The 20,187-nt window shown below is 40.2% G+C and overlaps 1 protein-coding gene and 1 long non-coding RNA gene across 4 annotated transcripts; one reads left to right on the forward strand and one right to left on the reverse strand.

The window, feature by feature from the left end:
- Positions 1-1,581: 1,581 nt before the first annotated feature.
- Positions 1,582-8,916, reverse strand: LOC111271157 (uncharacterized). The gene is made up of 3 exons (XR_002686699.2): positions 8,606-8,916; positions 3,868-4,380; positions 1,582-1,768 (listed from the first exon to the last, which is right to left on the reverse strand). It is a non-coding gene; the product is annotated as an uncharacterized LOC111271157 (long non-coding RNA).
- A 1,212-nt stretch (positions 8,917-10,128) lies between these two features.
- On the forward strand, positions 10,129-19,757 carry LOC111271156 (uncharacterized). Of its 3 annotated transcripts, none has more exons than XR_015315212.1 (4): positions 10,129-11,068; positions 18,354-18,541; positions 18,755-19,011; positions 19,155-19,757. XR_015315212.1 is itself a non-coding variant. In XM_022851753.2 (4 exons), exons 2-4 carry the CDS (start codon positions 18,403-18,405, stop codon positions 19,314-19,316), a joined length of 516 nt encoding a protein of 171 aa, XP_022707488.1. In that variant the 5' UTR covers positions 10,181-11,068; positions 18,354-18,402; the 3' UTR covers positions 19,317-19,757. The 3 variants fall into 3 exon arrangements, 2 of the variants coding, with proteins under 2 accessions (XP_022707488.1, XP_022707489.1); XM_022851753.2 differs by having other exon boundaries at positions 10,181-11,068; positions 18,755-18,969; XM_022851754.2 differs by lacking the exon at positions 10,129-11,068 and adding an exon at positions 15,407-15,885 and having other exon boundaries at positions 18,755-18,969.
- Positions 19,758-20,187: the final 430 nt, after the last annotated feature.

Below are 20,187 nucleotides of genomic sequence, written 5' to 3' on the forward strand. Positions count from 1 at the left end.
GGCTAGGCGATCTCAAATCAGACTATTGTGTATGCAATTTGTCAATTTTTCGTTAAAAATACAAATATTTTAGTTTGGCAGTCCACGTCTTGTATACGGGTACGATTTCTAGCTAAACGAAACTAGTTCGACGAATGAACTATAGCAGTAAACCGAATTCGTTTTATTAGCTATAAAATTTAAATGTGAAATCAGCCCTGTACAAACATTTACTCTGAGGCAACCTGGCAACCTCCATCTGCTTGCACGTCCATCAATTGGTCAAGTATGCTTACAATAAGTTGTGTTGCAAAAGCAAGTTGACGTCAGACAAATAGGAAAAAGTATCATCTCGAAGACCTACGAAAACATTCGACGTGCTTCTTGGTCCAAATAATAAAACAATGTTACGGTGACGTTGACATAGTGGCTCTCGATGGGCCATCATACAGCTGTTGGCATACCACACAACTCGATACTTGATCGCTATACACAAACAGGCCTATTTCGAAATCTCATACGCACATACGAATCTCTATTGCTCGGATTGTGTATACTAATATACAATACGAAGTAGTGCCCAACTGGGCCTAAGAAGAGCAAGTAATTGCATCGCCGACGTGCTATCACATCAGGTTATGGCAAACCGGCAGTACACTGACGTTTACTGAACAGCCCACTCACTGGTTTATCTACGTAGTCTTAGTTGGGCTTATGTAGCCAAAAAAAAAAACGCGAAAAAGGGTAATTCAAATAAAATGGCAGCGACGTAGTTTGTTGCAAACGCATCTATGGCTGATCCCCGCTCGGCAAACTAGAGTTTTACTCGGGTAACGGATTGTCGATTGTTAGGATAAGCCCTATTGCATCGGGGGCAAGTTGTTGTCAAAATGGTTGAAAAGTTTATGTAATCTCACCATAATTATTATTATTAGGAAAACGGAAGTCAAAGCCGCCTCCCACGTTAATTAACCTAAGCTGACAGGCGCATATATCGTAATACTCGACGATCTATAGTGACAACAGTGCCTAGAGAACTATAACGGTAGAGCCGTTGCCGATCGGTTTGGTATGTCGAGTTGGAAATTACGAATAGCCGGAAGGTCGTTAGGGAACAGTCGTTTACAGCTCAGAGAATTATATAACCTAAATATCTAGATACAAACAGAAATCTAGTTAAAAATAGTCGCGTGGACCAAATCTTAACATGTGCAATATCCGATCGTGGATGCGTACCAAGATCTACTACATAAGAAGAAGTTCTATGCAGTAAGCCCCGTAAATGTGTTTTGGCTCGATTCAAAAAGATCCATCTTTTTATCTGAAGAATAAACGATAAAGCGAATAAGTGGTTTTATCTTTGTGTTAGAACCACGAGTAGATTCACACTCTGGCTCCGTACCACAGCTTCTGCGGTAGCAGCAAATATTGAAGATGACTGAGGTTCTTTTATACGGATTACCTTGAGCTAATTGGCATAAGCGGTCTTTTCAGCCAGTTCGTGAGAAAAAATATGTTCATTTGATACATAAATAAAGATCATTTATTCCAAACGTTCTTTTTCTTTTATTTATATATATTATGTAAAAATAGCCCTTCCCCTTCATAACCCGTTGCAATCTACCTGAAGAGTGAATTTTACCGTTATCGAATTCGAGTTCCTCATGTTGTTGAAAATACCGACGCCTGCTCTGTTTCCCTTTTGCCGAGGTCATGAAACTATGGAATAGGTTGTTTTGAGCTTGCCATATTCGCAGACCTTGCGCCGACGGATTACCGCCTCGAGTCACTGGAGAGTGCGATGCGTAATTCGTTAATTATCTTCTTAAACAACTTCTTTAGCGTAAAACCGAAAAATATCTGACGAGACAAGGTAAAGACACGAGAGGATCGTAAAGAGTGATGGATGGTGATAAATGTGTTGCTAAAAAATGAAGACCTTTTCGTATAAAAAAAAAATTTATATGAAAAGGTCATCATTGTTTATGTACAAACGGAATATAAAGAAAATACAAAAAAAACATACCCTCTTTTCGCACAATGTAAATATTTCATATATTTAAACCCCTTTTTATTTGAGAAAAACGTTTTTTTATCCTAGGTGTAGAAAAAGGGAATTTTATACTTCGATAAGTGAGCTAGCTAGGGTAGGCAAGTTAGATCTCTCGGCATTTTTACAAACGCAAGTGTAATGTATGACCTTTAGCGCACGTTGTAGAACGAACTAGTACGCTCTGTTGAAACGCTACCTATATATAAAAATAATAGGACTGGGCATTTGCGAAGGTACTTTAGGCGATCCCAATAAAGATGGCTTTACTAGAATTTAGTGAAACTTACGGTACAGTCCAATTATGCAAATATTCAACATGTTGCCTTTATTATATTTGGTATTGGTTAACTCTGTCGGCTGTATGTGAATAAGTCAGCTCTCCGAAAAGTAATGCCATAATTCAACGGTAACGTATTTTCGTATTCAACTTACGCGTACCTCAGATGATTTAGGTCCGGAACTGTGCATGGACATTTTGTGCTAAGGGTTAGCTGTCTGGAACGAAGTTTAGCAACAGGGGGGAGGTAAAACACCGCACAATGCAATTCCCATCAGCTTCGGATTTTCTAGAACATCTTTCTCTATTATTTTTTTCTATAAACCACCCACATAGATTCATTTAACAAAACCATGGTGCTTCGTAGTGGTTTTCATTTACCTGTTTACTCATGCGGTCATAACAGACACAAGGACTCGCAAACATGTCTTGTTTAATAATGGTGAGGTACGTTACCACAATAGGTAACGCTGATTTTCAAGAGCGAGAACTGCGCTTGACGCAAAGGAATCGAGCTTCATGTAATAGGACTAGCGAAATTCATGACTGAATCATATTTCGGTACATACATGTAACATGTACATATCTGTGGTCCGACACAGGCTAGTCTTAATTAAACATCTGTTGATCACTTTTTTGTTATCGTTCAACATGAAATGCAATGACGAGTTATTTTTAGGCATTTGCTTATTAAACAACACCCCTGATTCAGTTTATGTGACATGGGGGTGCTGCAAGAAAAACTCTAGTGAAAAACGTGACCAAATCACAAGAGCTACGGAGTAAAGAGCACAAAAATATATATATATATATATATATATATATATATATATATATATTACAATTTTGTATGTACTTTGTTATTGTGCGTCTCTATTTTGTCACTTTTTTTTTGTTACGCTTCCTGAGCAGCACGTAGACTCGCAAAAAATACATACCAAAAAACCTTATGTACTTCGCGTAATATTTGACTTGTCTACGATGTAATCGACATACGTAAGTATTTGTGCTTGATGTAGTGATGACGCAGCTATTGAAGTGTTTTTTTACTAGAGGATTCAGCTTACTTAGCTTGTTTGATTAAGTTTTCAGAAATAAGAACGCTACATCTCCGAATATATTCAACGATACAGACTAGCACTACCAGTCTATCAATTTCTTCGATCACATTGCTCTAAAAAGTATGTACTTTTTTCTGCTGCTGGGCAGACCTAATTACGGGCTGATCCACACAGTAAATCAGCTCATTCGCAGCTTTTTTTTTATGAGGTTTATAGGACTGAAAAACCTTGTAGTGGGGGGGGGGGGGTATTATGCACTACAAACGCGTATGCCTTGAACCCCCTAGGTAGGAGGATGAAGCCTTGGGACTGTTTTCAGATTGCTTCAAGAAAATTATAAGGTTCGTCAGAAATTTAAACTAGGATCTCCCGTAGCTAAGGTGAAAGCTATGTCCCTAGAGCCACGTGCTCTTGGGTCAGCTCGACTTAATTGTCCTTGATTAACTGATTAAATTTAACTAACCACTTCTGTGACGGTGCCGTGCTATGGTGCTTACCTGTAAAATTTAAGGACACATACATATCGACGGTAACGCCGGACGCAGAGCTCGAAGCATTTATTTTATTTTTCTGATCGATTAATACGTTTTTGTAGTGGCAGACAATACCGATTAACCGTTTGTGTTATATACTGTGTCCGTCACTCACTCTAACCGATTCTTGGTATCAGTCGATAGCGGTTTATGACCAGCAATCGTAACCGTCATAGCTCGCTCCCGCTCCCCTACTTCCGTCATCTCCGTAGGCCCCAGATCCATATGATGATGTCCCCGTGGTGATGGTAAGGGGTGCGAGTGATGTTGGTACTGGCCGTGATACTGATGTGGATGGTGACGACGCTGGACGTGCTGCATATAAATTGCCCGGTGGCGCTAATGTAGATTTCACAGGTAATGATGATGATGATTTTGTTGGTGCTAACAATGCGTATAGTGGTAAGCGGGCATTTGGACGAACTTTGCACCGTGGCTGTGCTGACGAATTGGGACGTGTAAGGGGCAGCGGACCGTCTGTAAACGAAATCGGAGTTTATGAGATAAACGACGAGGCAAACGTTAAAAAGGCATTAGTTAAATTATATTGAGTAATAGATATGTGGTAAGCTATGGTAAGATAATCGTTGTATTTTATTATAACTTAGCGTTTAATAATAAATTAGAGTAGCTGGATGTAGATGTGCCGTGTCAGTAGTACGCTTATTCATTAGATAATTGAAGATTGACGGACTTCTGACGCCTTGCATTGCGACCGAAAATCGTGATTGACTAAATGATGAATTGTTGTACATAAGAACGACGAATTTGCGAAGGAAATGGAAGGAAAAGGCAACGATCAACATATGTCTTCTAACAAAAAGCAAAGGATATCAACCTATCGTCCTGGTTACATAATTGTAATATATGACTGCTGCTAGTAGATATTTACTATTTCTATTAAAAAGAAAAGAGGCAAAAATTGTTCGCTAACTTACTAAAAACATATGGGATTTTACGAGGGAAACTGTATAAAGATCTAGCGCTGAAATGATAGGTTTTTTTCGTAGCAACGCTTATGTATAGAAGTTTCTTCTGTTTCGATGTCAGGATACTAAATGAGCTTGGTACATTTGGACAGATGCTCAAATGATGCTCTATACGAGGCAGCATCGTTACCTGCGTACACGAGTTGAATGGAAGAGAAAGAGGGCAAACAACTTATATTGAATTCAGCACGACGCTAAACCAGCTAGAAATGTATGCGAAACATAGCTTCAAATGTTCCTTGTAAAAGGCTTTTCTACAGATGAATAGTTCAATTCACTGTACTAAATGTAAGTTATTGGCTAGATAATACGGTTTGATTTCAACCGTGAGCAACGAATATCAAAGAATGTCTGAAGAATTTTCAGGTCGTTAAAAACAAATTCTAACCATCGAAATGCCAAGATGCTATACGGTTGTATCTCTGTGCAGCTCACAGAGCCGTTAGATAGAAAGGACAGTCACGTTTATACGCAAACTTTACGAAAGACATCGTACGAGACACTGCACAGTTGACAGTTAGTTGTAACAGTACACAGTACTGTGGCGCTCATCGAACAAGCACAATATCCCTATATGAGGGTTGCCCTTTACGAAAAATTTTCCTCATTTATATCCAACTCATACTCATTCAGCTGTTTCAGCTGGTTAAATTATCTGTCTCAGCTATTCTACTGATGACCAATAAAGAAGCGACATCGGCTCAAGTCGCGAACCGAAAAAGAAGAGGCGCCCCTCCTTCCATTCCTTTTTACCCCCATGGATCGCTAACTGTGCTTATAGGAAAGGTGAGGAAAGAAAGCTTTGAGCTTCCCCGGTAGGGTCTGGGGTTTGGCCAGTCGCCAATGATGCGTGACGCTTAACGTTCAACGAGCAGTTCGATACGTTCATAATATATTGAATAAATGACTGCTGTGGTTCTATGCTTCTCATGATTGAGTAATACGAACGACGCCATCGTTCTTGGTTTCAGTGATTTCGCTGGAATTCGGCTATTGTTAACTTGAATGTACCGTGAAGTTGATTTGTGTCGGTCGTTTGCGCAAGTTCAGACGTTCATCATAGGGTGGGTTAGACAACGATGGCGATTCGACTGGGCTGCTTATCGAAAGGAAATCTATTTAGATTATCCGTATAGAAAATCGTGTATGAGAGGATAGACGAAAGCAACGATCACGAATAGACGTGCAATCAGGAAAAGCTTTAATGCTTTTTTAATAAAAGCCTTACTTTTTATGGGCATTTATAAGAATAGGATAATTTTCAAATTACTCGTGCGTCGATTACAGCGAAAAAATCATAACTAATCAGTACGTGGAACTTGTAAGGAGAATAACTTATTTAGGTACTAGTTCTCAATCCGAGACAAAACAATAGATGTCGTCATTTTGAAATCGGGTGAAAAACTGGCCGAACGATGTTAATGTCGTACAAACTTTCGTCGACAGAGTAGGGTTTCGTCATTTATTTTAGTTGACTTAAGAGAAAGGAAATAAATGTAAACACATAGTCATACATAGTCGCTTTATCGTACTCGTTCATGTGGACGACGATAGATGGGAAATTCCGTTTCATAAAAATGTTTTCTTTAGCTAATTGAAAAAAAATTGGTTATAATATAATTAAGCAATATTTCTTTAGTAAAGTAAATAAGAAAGGCCGTTCTACAAAAATAGGTTACTTCGTCACGTTACGTTTAACGTAATCTTAATTAGTTATAGGTTTATGAAATGATGAATGTGTTTATAGAAGCATAGCGCTAAGTTGTTTTGAAGCGCTTTTACTATACGAAATCAACCAAATCACCGTTGTAAGTGTAAAGTCATTGATCGTACTTCTAGTTGGCGCTTAATTTGGACCTCAGCTTCCTAATTTCCACTAAAAAAAACACAATAGACTTATTTGTGAAATAATTTTAGTGCAAAATTTATACTTCTATTGGACAATGTTGAAGTTAGCTCCAGAGGGTGGCCACGACACATTTAACAATAATCCTTATAGGAATTTCGCCTACTTCGATATTCTCGAGCTCTAGAAGGAAAATAACAGAGTTTGCTTTTTTTAGCTGTCTACAAGAACTCTGCCTGTTGCTTCGTTCGAACGTTCGCGTTCCTTTGGATCCTATGACAGTGCAAATGTTAAGATATGGCAAAAGTCGGTGGACACGGAACGAGACCCTGATGTGCCTAAATCACAGAAGTCGCTCAGCCATACGGTGCCCTGTCTCCAACTAATCGTTTAAATGTATATATTAGATAAAATACGACCCCTCCGGCTACCTGAGATCGTGCCACGGGTTAATCTCTATCTTCTAGACGCTAGCCAGATTGAGGGACCCAAGGCGAACACTACTGACGATAATCATCTGGTGTATTTCCAGCTCAGACTCCTCGGAAAGGCTCTCGTTTTTCCAGTTCAGATCAGTCATACAAGGAACACTATCTTTACCTTCGAGCAGGGCTGGTTGCTCGACGGAAGAACATGAATAGCACCGTTGTTATAAGCACGCCACGCTCATGGTACTCAGTGGTTTATCTATCAGGTGAAATCTGCTGCGGTCGTTATAGGGCCGATTTCGACGGGCAGAGTCTCTGCAATATAGCCGATCGGTCTTAGGATATTCGTAGGTGAGATTCCTCTCAATGTGTGTCCATACGACCACGAGTCGCACCATGGTCGTGCTCTTATTTTTACTGTCTCAAGGGACCACTCTCAACTAAAAATAGTATGCTTATTTTCATTTGTACAGGCTTATAATTTCATGTAACATTCCACACAATGTATATCTTATACTCGATGTACTACGAGTAATGTTAGGACGGCTACAAATGCCTTAATGTGTTATAACTATATTGAGAGTTAGCTTTCTGTTTTCAATAGCTTTCTTTTATGATTATAGTATATTAAACAGAAATCAAACAATTGATATCGGACTTGTTTGGCACTCGTTGCATTCTGATATAGCGCTTGAAAAGCTTCGTGTTTCACAAACGATCAGCCATTCATACATCTGTTTGTTCTATAGATCATCAGATCACAGACGAATTACATCATCAGCATTGCAGGACGATTAATCCATGTAAACGATGCCAATTAGGAATTAAGCCCAGTAATTCCGTTAGCGATTGCCCACGCCCATCTGCCAACGACAATAGCGATTTGATAGCCGAAGTCCGCATTATGAATTCTGTTCAGATCATCCCGTGCCTGAAGATCGAAGCCCGCTAACCATTTTCTGTGAAGAAATTATATTAACTGGCACACACGCAAACACTATGCATACGATGATTTTTACGGTATGGAAATGTATAATGCATAAATTTAGACGAACAAACTTTCGTCAGTTAGATCGTGCATCGCGAAGATGCACTTTGATGAAGAATAGAAGCTGATTAGCCCTGCGGCGTCCCTTCTATCGTTTGCGTTTACAAGTGGCTTACTTTGGCCCTACATGAAAATAAGTGCGCACCAATGGATCTACTGCAAATGACCAATATAATGAGTATATCGAAACCCCATATCTAAACATGTTATCATCAATGGTAAACATGGCGACACACTTTTAAGCTTCATAGACTAGCAGTGATGACAAGCGGAACGGGATTCTGCAAACCAGCCGCACGAAGTCTCTAGTTCACAATATGATATATAACGTTAATTCCAAAATAGTTCAGTGAATGTATAAATGCGCTGGTCACAATGAGATTCGACATACCTGTGAAATCATTAAGCGGCCTGTTAGATTACCGACCTCCTGACAGTCGAGACCTGCTAGGCTAAATCTATGGAACATATCTGGCCTCCGGTTTGTGCGTGCTCGAATTCGTATCCTAAGGTGTTCTTTGATGCTAGGCTCAGGACGCCAATCACGCACAATGTAAGCACACTGATGAGGACCGTGACGGTAGTAACAATATGTCATGTTTGTTTGACCGCTTCATCGAATCCCGGTATTCCAGAAAGAAGGAAACTAGATGTGACAACGATAACGGAAGTTGTAACTGTATGGCAGCAGACACATTTGATTGTGTTCGAATTAGCAGGGATGATTACTTTCGTTGTTTGGCATGAGGAACTCCCTCAACAAAAAAGCGGTTGTCTACTTTTTAAACGCAGGATTATCTCGCTAGCTCTTTCTGTACATTGACATAGATTTATGTGTACGAAACGGGAAATAACAAAGATAATCATTACAATCATACTTTGTCTTTGCTTCGTTGAGTGTATTATGAAGATGTCAACTTGAAAAGATTGTCTGAACGATCACCAAGCAAAATTTATTCTTGTTCTAATATTGTGTTGTTTTTCAATTGAATTATATTCACCGTGTAGCGTATGTCGTTGACGGGCTTGAGCCAGCGCTCCAGGCCATTACCATTCTATTATAGTCCCTGCTGGACAATTTCAGAATTCGGAAGGGCATTTTCGGTGGTCCAGAGTAGAGTTTCATTGCAGAACCTCAAGCAGTCTATTGTACAGGAACAGAAATAGCTTATATAGCGGTGTTAGATCTTAGGTAAGCAGTATATATGATTAGAATAATAAGTGATCGATACAAAAACAGAGATTAGATCTTCTTTATGTTAAAGGAATACATCGTGGAATATCTGGTAGTAATTTTCAATACAAAACCCCGCTAAGCTGTTGAATGTATCCCTTCGTCGTCCTCATGCGTGAACCTTTTGTTTAACCCATCCGAGGCCTAACCGATAGACTAAGCAACAGTTTGCTGTCTATCTGCCCTGACCCTTTATGCTTCGTAGGATTTTGCTTTTGTTGTATTTTGTCTCCTATGTTGTTTCTGAACAGATTATATACTGCAGCAATATATCTGTGACCGGTTTGCCGGGTGCCAGTCTGTGGCGGTAGGGCGCCCGAAGAAGTGCGATCTTAATAGTGTGAATTGTCATAACCGGCGCTCGATAGTATAGGTCTAAACGAACGAACGATGCAGTGAACAACCGTGCGTCTACCGATTGCATCAGCGCAGGCAGAGATGCCAGCAAGGGCGGTCTACTGCCTAGTGGAAGTTCGCACCCGTGGAAGCAGCAGCAGTGACTGGAACAGTGATAGCTGTTATTGCTGAACCATTAGTCGATTTTGCGTGATCCTTCTTGACTCTCGGCTAGCTTCACCCTCTCCTATTCCTTAGTGGGAAGTTCGTGATGCCAGCAGTCACACCCTACTGCCACGCCGTTCGAGAAAATGTGGCTGAACAGTTTAGCATTTCACGTATATGGCTAGCGATGCCACCTATGCTCTAGATAAGCACAATATTACCGTAATTATTTTTTCCCAGCCGCCTGGTGGCGCTCCAAGTAGCGGCCGTTCCGCCGCCGAAGGTGCGTTCCCCAATGTAAATGGCGGCCGCCTTGAGTCTAAAATTGGCTGGCAGTGTCTGCCTGTTTGCTCAGCAGATTAACGGTATCAGTTGCTCTCAACGAGGAGAGGGCGCTCCAATGACTATATGGACGTATTGCTTGACCAACCGCGACACTGATGGTTTTAACGGTATTGGCGACACGCCTCCATTGGCAATCACAGCAAGACGTAGCTAAGCTGCTGTAGACGCTCTGCGATCGCTCCGTTGTACAGCGGCTCCATGTGCAATTTACTCGCGATCCAATGCAAAAACGCTGATTCCTCTCGCGTACCCTACTACATTACGTTATGGATGAGAAGAGACCGCCGACTGCTAGTAACGGCGCAATGACTGTGCTCAATGGATCTGCGCAGACTTGAACGTTCGCATGCGCGCTTGATTGGCCAACAGCTGGAATAAGTAGTCTGCCTGTCAACATCAACTTCCGGCCATCGCTGTTCGATTATCACTGAAGTGACGATCTTCCATACTATGTCGCATTGAACTACGCATTGAAAAGTTAGACATGAGACCAAGAACAGTCTCGAACTTGTTAGTCTGTGTCGCTAGATGCGTCGGTTGTATATGAACTGGCAGCGATCGACGTATGGATGGCCTGAAATGTATTGGATTGGTCAGTTAAGACCGAAGGGCCCAACGAAGTTCTGCTCTCTCGATGACGTTTACGCCTACATGAGTAGGATCATTTTGGTTAAAGTTTTATGAAACTACAGGTGAAGAATGACTGAAACGAGCAAGGACATCAAGAAGCCTAATGCGAAGCCTGGAATGAAACGGAGTGAAGATCACTTTTAGGTATGTGCTGATTTACATTGTGTCGTTTAACAATTACTGAACATATAAATTAGGTACCATGAATAAATTACATAAACTGCCAGAAAAAAAAACATCGATTACATTAGTACTACAAAGATCTGCGCAACCTACGTTTGAAGGAACAAGATCCACCATTCGCAAATGGCTTCGTGTAGATCTTTCTATCTTCATGATTCATGGATACGTTTGCCTGTAAGTGTTGTTCTAGCTGTTGTCTATCGATAGCGTTTTCTTTATGGTTACAATTATGCAAAATTGCGAAGCGAGCACCATTGAGTGCGAGTCAAGTATTGTGAGAGCTCACGCTTTTTACTGATCTAGTACCTCATGAAGCTTGTCTTAGCCTTCGCCGATATGGACACGAAATTATACAGAAAAATTTATAGATCAGTTTAGCATGATTATCATCGGGATCCAACGACTGTACTGGCAGTCTTTTTTCAATGAGTATACATAACAATTCTGCGACTCATGTTAGGTTTTTTCCAGCTAGCTTTTCGATATTCGATTATCCCGATTAAACACAAAACTAGTGGAACGTTCCACACCGAATAAGAAGCAGCCCCCTTTTTTTTATTTTTACAAAGCTGCTCAGCTCTGAGAGAAGGACATTGCTGCTTTGAAAACTACGATTGATTTTTAGAATTTTCGTACGCACATCTATTTAAGGCACAAATAATAATATGCCCTATCGTTTATCTGTATGGAGCAGTCTTTTTCCCTTTCAGTGCACGTAGCTGTATCGGTACAGGTAGGAACGCAATACCACTAGATGCAATAACGTTCCAAACTTACGTACAGTTTTGTTATTTACAATAATCACAAGGCTCACGTTTATAATATACTATAATTCCAAACAAAAACAACAGTGACAGGTTACGGGTAACGACATGGTGCTATTATTCAGACGTGAATAGATGTACAAATTTATGGTAAACCTCTAGGAATAGATATATGTCTATTTCTAGAGGCTTATCATAAATTTCAAAAACACTTGTGATTGCTTTGTGACGTATAACAACGCTAAGTGCCAATATTATCCAGTTAGCGTTTCCGTGACAGATTGTTCTTTAAGAATAAGTGGAAGTTCGTCGAAGTTATTACCTTAGACTTCGTGGTAGTGAAGCCAGCGCCGTCTGATCGGTAACGTCAGAACTACTAAAGTAAATGGCTCATAGCGGGCTAAACTTGACTATTTTCTGCCGTCCGTGTGTTGCTGTCGGTATGATAGTAGCTAGCATAAAATTACCTTCGAATGACTTCATCCAATGATGCGAGGACTTTCTAAACTCCTGCTAAACATTTTAGCCTTAGGAACGTCTGAATGGTTAAATCTAACGAGCCCTCGAGCCCTATATGAATGTATTTTTTCCAGGATGCATGTATTTCATACAATCCTATACTTGTTGGATATGAAAAGTTAGATATAACTATAAATTGGGTGGTTAGCTCCATTGTCAGCATCTGTTAACTTAGCAAGGTATCATGTTTTATGGCTTAACCTCCGTTTCATAAATATTGTCTGGAGAATCCATAAGTTTCTTTACCTCTAATACACATTATCAAACAGACAATCAATGGATTATTTGACTCCTTGCAAACCGAATGATACAGTGGTAAATTAATTATACACGGATAAAACTCTATCGTTCACTGTCTCGTTTGCTTGCCACTTCCGGCCGTCCGATTTCGGTTTCCAAATAAAAGTTCAATATGAACTTCCGAGCATATACAAACACTGTGGAACACACAGGACATATATGTCATGATATCCTCATTAGGTCGTATATATATTTATTAGCATATTTGATCGTAAGAGCTAACAGCTTAAATCTGCTACTACAGCCTTGAAGCTTAACAGACGTAAACTCAGTGAAATGAAATTCGTATTGTCTTTGAGCTGTGGCACGCATGCATACAAGGTTTCCCGTGATCCTTGATTCAAATTTTAATCATATAATATGGGATTTCTCACCGTCCCGTTATGATTTGCGCTATCAAACCTGGGTCATCTCATACCATGATGATTTATCCTCTTGATAGTTCACAATGCCAGAAGAGCCAACTATACTGTTAAAAGCAATCGTTGCCGGAGCTTAAAACTTGATAGCATTAGCATATGTTATTTCAGAACGAATCGCCATGGCATGAACTAGCTGGCTAGCGTTTTGTTTGTTATTTCCAAGTCTAACGGCACAGGAGAAGCGAGCTGTTCCTGGTGGCCGAAAAGGCCAATCAGTCGTCTCGAACTTCCGAAATAAACTATCAGTAACGATCAGGGCTTTATCAACAGGTACCTGCTACTATATACCGCTAAATAAAAATCCTCCATCTTATACATTCTACCGAGGGTAAGTACAGCCTCACAGAGAGTGTGTGTCTACGTGAAACGTACTGACTATAGATTCTACAGTTCAGTAAGATAACTCGATAAGCCTGCCCGCCTGTCTGCCTGCTTGCAGATTAACTTGACCGCTCTAGTATCTTGTTTCCTAAGTTCTACGCATTTCTACGGACTTCCGCAAAGAGAAATATGAATTTAGAGACAAATCGTTCTTCCTGCTATTTTGTAAATCGTTTCTCGCGAGATTCGAAATGGGCGTGTAATACCGATACGTAAGCACAGCCCATATAACGGATTATGCCCCGACAGTATTCGATAGCATTTCAGTTCAAGTAGAAGTTCGGCTATCTATCTAAGTTGTCATATCGTTTTATAAATCGATGTCTCACTAGGCGGATTGATGCTAAAGCATGTAAAATTATAAATATCCAATGCTATTTCTATATCGACAAGCAGACATGACTATCTAAAACCGCGTTCGCCACATCCTGCTGAAAACCCTGTTCTGATCAGTTAAATAGCTGAACCGGGTCAGCCTAAGGCCACTGGCACCTTTCTTTTCCTGTTTACTCGACAAGGAGAAGCAACTCGTTTACTCTATTGTTAGGATATACTCATTCCCGAAAGGGTGCAAACGCGGCTGGACGTTGTTTGCTTCCACCGTCTGCTGTCAGTTGTATCGTGAAGACCGATTAGATAAAATTAATGTTTGTAGTAGTTCAGGTCCTGCTCCGCTCTTCTTTCTCCACTGAAGCTGTTAGTTTTTTTTTTTAATGTCTTGCATGTAAATCGCTAAGCTCAGAACAGTCTGGCGATGGCACGAAATTACTGGGTTTGGCCGCGGCAACGAGACCCGACTGCTTACATCATATGAGCATATGAAACTAAAAGTAATGTGGTCGTGAATTATTCAAGTTGGAAGCAAAACACCAGTGTTTAATGGCTCACGTACTGCAACAGCAGACTATACATATACGTCGAATGTTATAAAACGCTATGAACTGAGCTTATCTGCTTTGATCCCGCTTAGGAGCGAACAGAAACACAGGTCATGTGTGCTCGGAGTGTTCAGAAATACGGCGGACATGTGACACGGTTTACATTAAGGATGGTCTAATCTGTGACGATGTTAGTCATCACCGCATTTGCATTGTTTTTTATAGCCGTCATTGTTAACATTCGCCACTGCTATAGATCAATCTGGCTCTGTAAACCTCACTAATTCTATTACTTTTCTTTGCCCCGTTTCGATGATTTAACGTGAGAGCTTTCAATAAAATTACGCTAAACATCTTCACCCCTTGGAAGAAGAAAATTAGCCAGTGCTCAGCAGAACCAATCTGATTAAGCTGATTCCGTAGCTCATTGCTGTAGCAAGATGTGTTATGAAAAGCTAGTATTAGTAGGATGGTCTAATTCGAAAAAAAAATATACAAAGCATCAACTTTGATCAGATTTTTCTCACAGGTGCACGCAGTTTTACGCTGACCTTTAGGGAATCGTTTAACCTTATCTCATCTCTAAACAGCCTATGTACATAGCCAATTAATAAAGTTCTACAGGCAACTCAGTGGTAAGAAGTCGACTGATGCTTCTGTCCGAAACCTGCAGCGGACATTGTTCTAAACGATTGATGTTATTAAATCAAACTTTTCATTGGCGTATCGGTGACAAAAACAATGGTGACGACGTGCGCCTTTCGGCGGCTAAACACGTATTTTATTATATGCTCTACTTGATACGGGATCAAGACTCAAGGACCCGTACATTTAACCTGCAACTGTATTTCCACTCACTCAAATCTGCATCACTGTTTGGTCATCTGGTTTTTCGTCATTTGATTGCTTTAATCTGGTGGCAGTTCCGTGCCTATGCTTGACAATCTCGTCACTCTAGCTGAGTCATGAAAATATGGATCAATAGAGCTTAACTCACTCCGTGACGAAATTACGACGAGGTTGGACGTCGATTCTCTGACTATTTCATTTTAGCAATACATTTTTTCGAACACTTTATTGGACGGCTCGTAGTAGACGCATGGCAAGCCGTCCAGAACTTTGCTGAGGATACGATACATCTGACAGAGCAAAAGGGCTCAGCCATTAGCAGCCCAAGTGGAAATAGTCTGTGCCCGGTTCACGGTTAATTTGATGCTGATATGAAAAAAATCAATGGCGGAAATCTAAAACACATGTATTCTACGGATAGCTAAATATCTCCCATATTCTCCTTATATCGGCGACTGGCTGCCTAGTTGAATCAAGTGTACCTTAGTGCCTGTTGTTAAACGTTTCTGGATATATTAGCCTCAGCATGGATAAAGTTGAGTATGAACTCAAGCCGGTGCTTTCAGTACGACGAGATATTAAAATTGGGCTTGAGCGTCTAAGATCATGCCATCCTCTATGGAAACTCACGAATAGAATAAGCTCACAGATAGAACACGCATCAGGTAAGTGGCAAGTGCTACATGTTAAATAAATCCTTTAAAAAAGTTTATAATTAGTACATATAAATAAAGTTCTTTCTCTGCCTTGACTGTTAGTCGGGTAATGTCACGCTCTACGCTAATATCTCGCACATTCATGTTTATTCATTAGGAGCCTACTAACACGGTAAAGATAAAAAATGGTTAAAGGATAACCACACGAACGGCCTCACTGGATTGACAGTACAATACAATTGATTAGTGCTCTAGAAAAGCATTACTGTTATGTATGTATAACTTACATGCATATAGCGCATAAATATGTAACTTGAAGGCTCTTGAAGTCGATGCTAACTATAGTCTACAGTTGCACTCGCTGGTTGCGTAAGCCATGTATAGATCGCTGAGGTTAAGGTCAAAACGTTGCATTAGAACAATTACTCAGTGGGTGGAAAGTGGTCGATTTGAGATTGCCAACTCTTAGGCGTCATTTTTAAGGTAATCGTCTTACGTTAGCGCCTACTACAAGTGGCATGATTACAGAAGGGTCTGTTCGAGCTGCTAAAGAAGATTATTTGTCTCTTTTTTGTCTTTGAAACAATAACCCATAAATAATAGTAGAAGCTCAAAACTTGATATGGGTCCATGTGTTTTATTCAAGTTAAAAATGAGAAGCCTATATGGAAATGCGTCACGTCCAACCGGGTGGGTAAAATCGTTATCGTTTCTAGTAGACTGGGCTGTACTGAACATCTAGTCCGCACTAGATATTTCTTCGGCTTGTAGAATGAAACGAATGGAGAACGCGAGAGGTAAGGAGGTATGAAAATGCACGACAGTGGCCTTAAAATACGCATATGTTTATGTCCCTTGCTTTTAACTTAAAAAAAAAAAGTCTTAAAAACATTTTAAGACTTAGGTCTTAAAATGACCTAATTATAACGAATTATACTGCACATGTTAATGGACGCGCCCACTTTGACGGTAGCCCACGCTTAGAACGACGCCAGAAAAGAGTCGCATTTCGATCGATCTACACTTATACATATATATATAAATTTTTTTTTATAAATGCCGATGTCAATTATAGGCAGTCTGTTAAGTCGGTAAATTAGCGATCCAAATGTTCTGACCCAGAAGAATCTAACCCAGCTACTATACGATGTGAGGTGCGTTCTACGACACTATCAGCGGCATATGATATGGCACGTAAGCCAAGTGGTCGCGCCGTCAATGCCGACACAGGACTTTGTATAGGAAGCACGTAAAGGCGAATATGACTTGCGTTTTATCAGTCTTCAATTACTTTCCGGGAGATCGATGCGCACCTGCTGTCGGTCACCACCGAGTACCAGCGGCCATCTTAACGAGTCACTGAATCCGCTTTCGTAAATTAATTTCCTTTTCTAGCTCGCAATGCCTTCCCCCAAAACACAAATTTGTCAGGCAAATATTATTACTACTGCCTATACATAGGCAGTTAATTATTTTGTTCTATGTTTTTCTGTACTCAAATGGTTTGTAGAAACAATCGGAGATATTCGGTATACTGGATCTGCCATTTTAAACTATTTAGTGTTTTCATTCGCAATAGTCTGCTTTCTCGTATAGTCACATATGTTCTTTATATTGGCCATATTTATCATAGATGCATGTTATGAACATGTCTGGTCTTAGTTTCTTCCATATTGTCACTAGACTAGCGATTCTGGAGGATTTAGCAGTGTCCATAGACACTCAGTGCATTAGAAGAATAATTTAGCAAAATCAGATAGATCTTGAACCTTTAAAATCTCTCTCTCTCTCTCTCTCTCTCTATATATATATATATATATAGGGTGTGTCTCACACTTTTGACAACAGGGTACCTTTCCAAAGTTCCGTTTTATTTTTGTCATTTAGCAGACGTGACACCATTTATAGAATAGTTATTAGTTAGTCATAATGTCTTGTAACGCATTTTCGATGTCAAGCACCGACATGGAGGACACCTTGATATATCCCTTGAGATAAAGTCTAATGACAGCCAGAATGAGCTGGTAGCTCCGCTAGCTATGTGTTTTCATCGAAACGTGTCTTATACAGAAGCCTGGATCTGGCCAAAGCGAAGATATGATGCCTGTCGCTGATCGTTTACACATACCGCTGAGGAGCCTCAACAGAATGAATCAGAGAAACGAGTGATTATGAACTGACAAAAACCATTTCCTAATCTCCCATTGATCATGTGTACAAACATTAGAAAACTTTGTACAATATTATGTATGAAAACTTCTTGCAGACCAGTGTGCCTGCTGATGTTTTCGTCGATGTTTAGTATCAATTTGTTTGAAACATTATCTTCTGAACATTACACCTAGCGGATCCGCTGTTTTACCTGCTTAGTGATGTCTATTATGTTGACACTTCATTATTACTAACTCCTTCACATGGCGCCAAAGCACATGTCACGTTGTTCTATTATACTTTAATGAGTGAATATCATGTGTTAGATCGTTAGGCGAGCACGAGATCGAAACAAGTTCGTTGGATGCAAAGGAGATGTGCCCGTCTCTGGCAGACTGCTTCTATCGACGGCTTTCTCGACGCGAGCTAAGAGACCTCCTTTGGGCCACTCAGTCCTCTGATACGTGTCCGTTCGTCGTACTGATCGTGCTCATAGAAGCCAACTCGAAATTAAGTATGCCACAAATGCAATAGTAAACGCTGATCCGAAATTATAAATCATTATTTAAACTTACAATTCATAGAATCGTTTCGTGTGCAGCATGTTGGATACCCCTACCCATATCAGGCATTGATTTTTACCGAAATTTAGATTGTTTTTCCAATCGCGGGAAGAAAGAGCATTGTTATAATTAATGACAGCATATTACCTACTGGATTCATACAGGGCAATTAAGGCGAACATTTATTGCTCGGACGGACGCGGATCTGGCGGAGTTTTGTGAAGTTGTAGCTGAGACTGTTGCCAAGCAAATGCAATCCAATGAACACTCTAAACAGATTTCCGCACGAAAGTTTCCTGTAGAAAATAGATTTATTAATAATAGAAAGAAAAGTAGCCAGGAGAATACCGAGGAGGACGCAGACCTTTCGACAATCCAGGTACAAAGAAAGAACTAGTCCACTAAGTCAAGAGCCAACCAAGTGCGTATGTAAACTCACTACATAATTTATCTTGACTACAGCATAATGACAATAGTAAACCGTTCATGCTATAATACGACGATAAGATTACTGTCATATGTATTGTTAGCCTTTGTGCGGTGCTTCTTTACGATGCGTTCTAGGTGACTGAAGATCGACGTGTGCATCTTATATTTAGCGATCATCCCTATTGTCTATGGAAGCCGTGCCTGAACGTCCTCGAAGGTCTTCTTCGAATGCGGGGCAGCCTCGTGGTCCAGCATCGATTTTCACGGACTTGGATAAAACGTGTTGAATGTATCTAGATATGATTTTTTTCATCTTAAATACAGTGTTTACAGCAGCAATGACTTTGTTCGTCAGGTTGAAAGGTCAGAACGAATTGTTTTTGTCTGTAGCTGAAGTAGTTCCAGTTTTTTCTACTGCGGCCGGTCTGACTAAGCAACAACCGCGCCGAAAAGTAATTTCCTTCGTCTATAGGCGTTCAGAGCGTTTACGGAGCACGTTCAGGGCAAAGCATCAAAGCTGTTATCCGGATAGCGCGCATATAGGCCAACGTACATGGACGTAAATTGGCAGTGGTTGACGTGATACGGGACCATAAAAGCATGCAGCCGTATACGAGCCATTGCATAACCTATTTCCATTGGTGAATATTATAGTTAAATTTTGGCTTTGTATTTGGAATCTAGAAACTTAATAAACTATCATGGTTGAACGCGGCTTTGTCAAGGCAGACCGAACAAGAGCTGTGTGCTAGTGTCTAACAGACAGCTAGTTATATTTTATATATATAATGCGTAATAAATGAAACTTTTCATTGGAAGCTAACAGAAACTAGATGAAGATTACGTATCATTAACTGACTAATGCTTCATTTAGTCGAAAGAGTTTAGATTTGTTCAATAGGCGGTTTTAGGTAAGCGTTGCATCTAAATGGCACATATGTTTATTGCCTTTGCTAAACATAACGATTACCTTGTAACACGGAACACCTACCTCAAAAAACGTTCCAAGGTAAATTTAGGATGTGTACAAATGACTAAATTACTTCTACGCAATGCTAATTATCTCTCTATAGTATCATTATCATATATATTCTACTGCCTTAAGTAGCACCATAACTCGACGTAACAGTGGAGTGGCAGTGATTTCGTTGAACGGTGCCGAGAACAA

This window comes from Varroa jacobsoni, unplaced genomic scaffold (assembly GCF_002532875.2).
Source record: "Varroa jacobsoni isolate VJ856 unplaced genomic scaffold, vjacob_1.0 contig00380, whole genome shotgun sequence".
In the NCBI taxonomy this organism is placed as follows: Eukaryota; Metazoa; Arthropoda; class Arachnida; order Mesostigmata; family Varroidae; genus Varroa; species Varroa jacobsoni.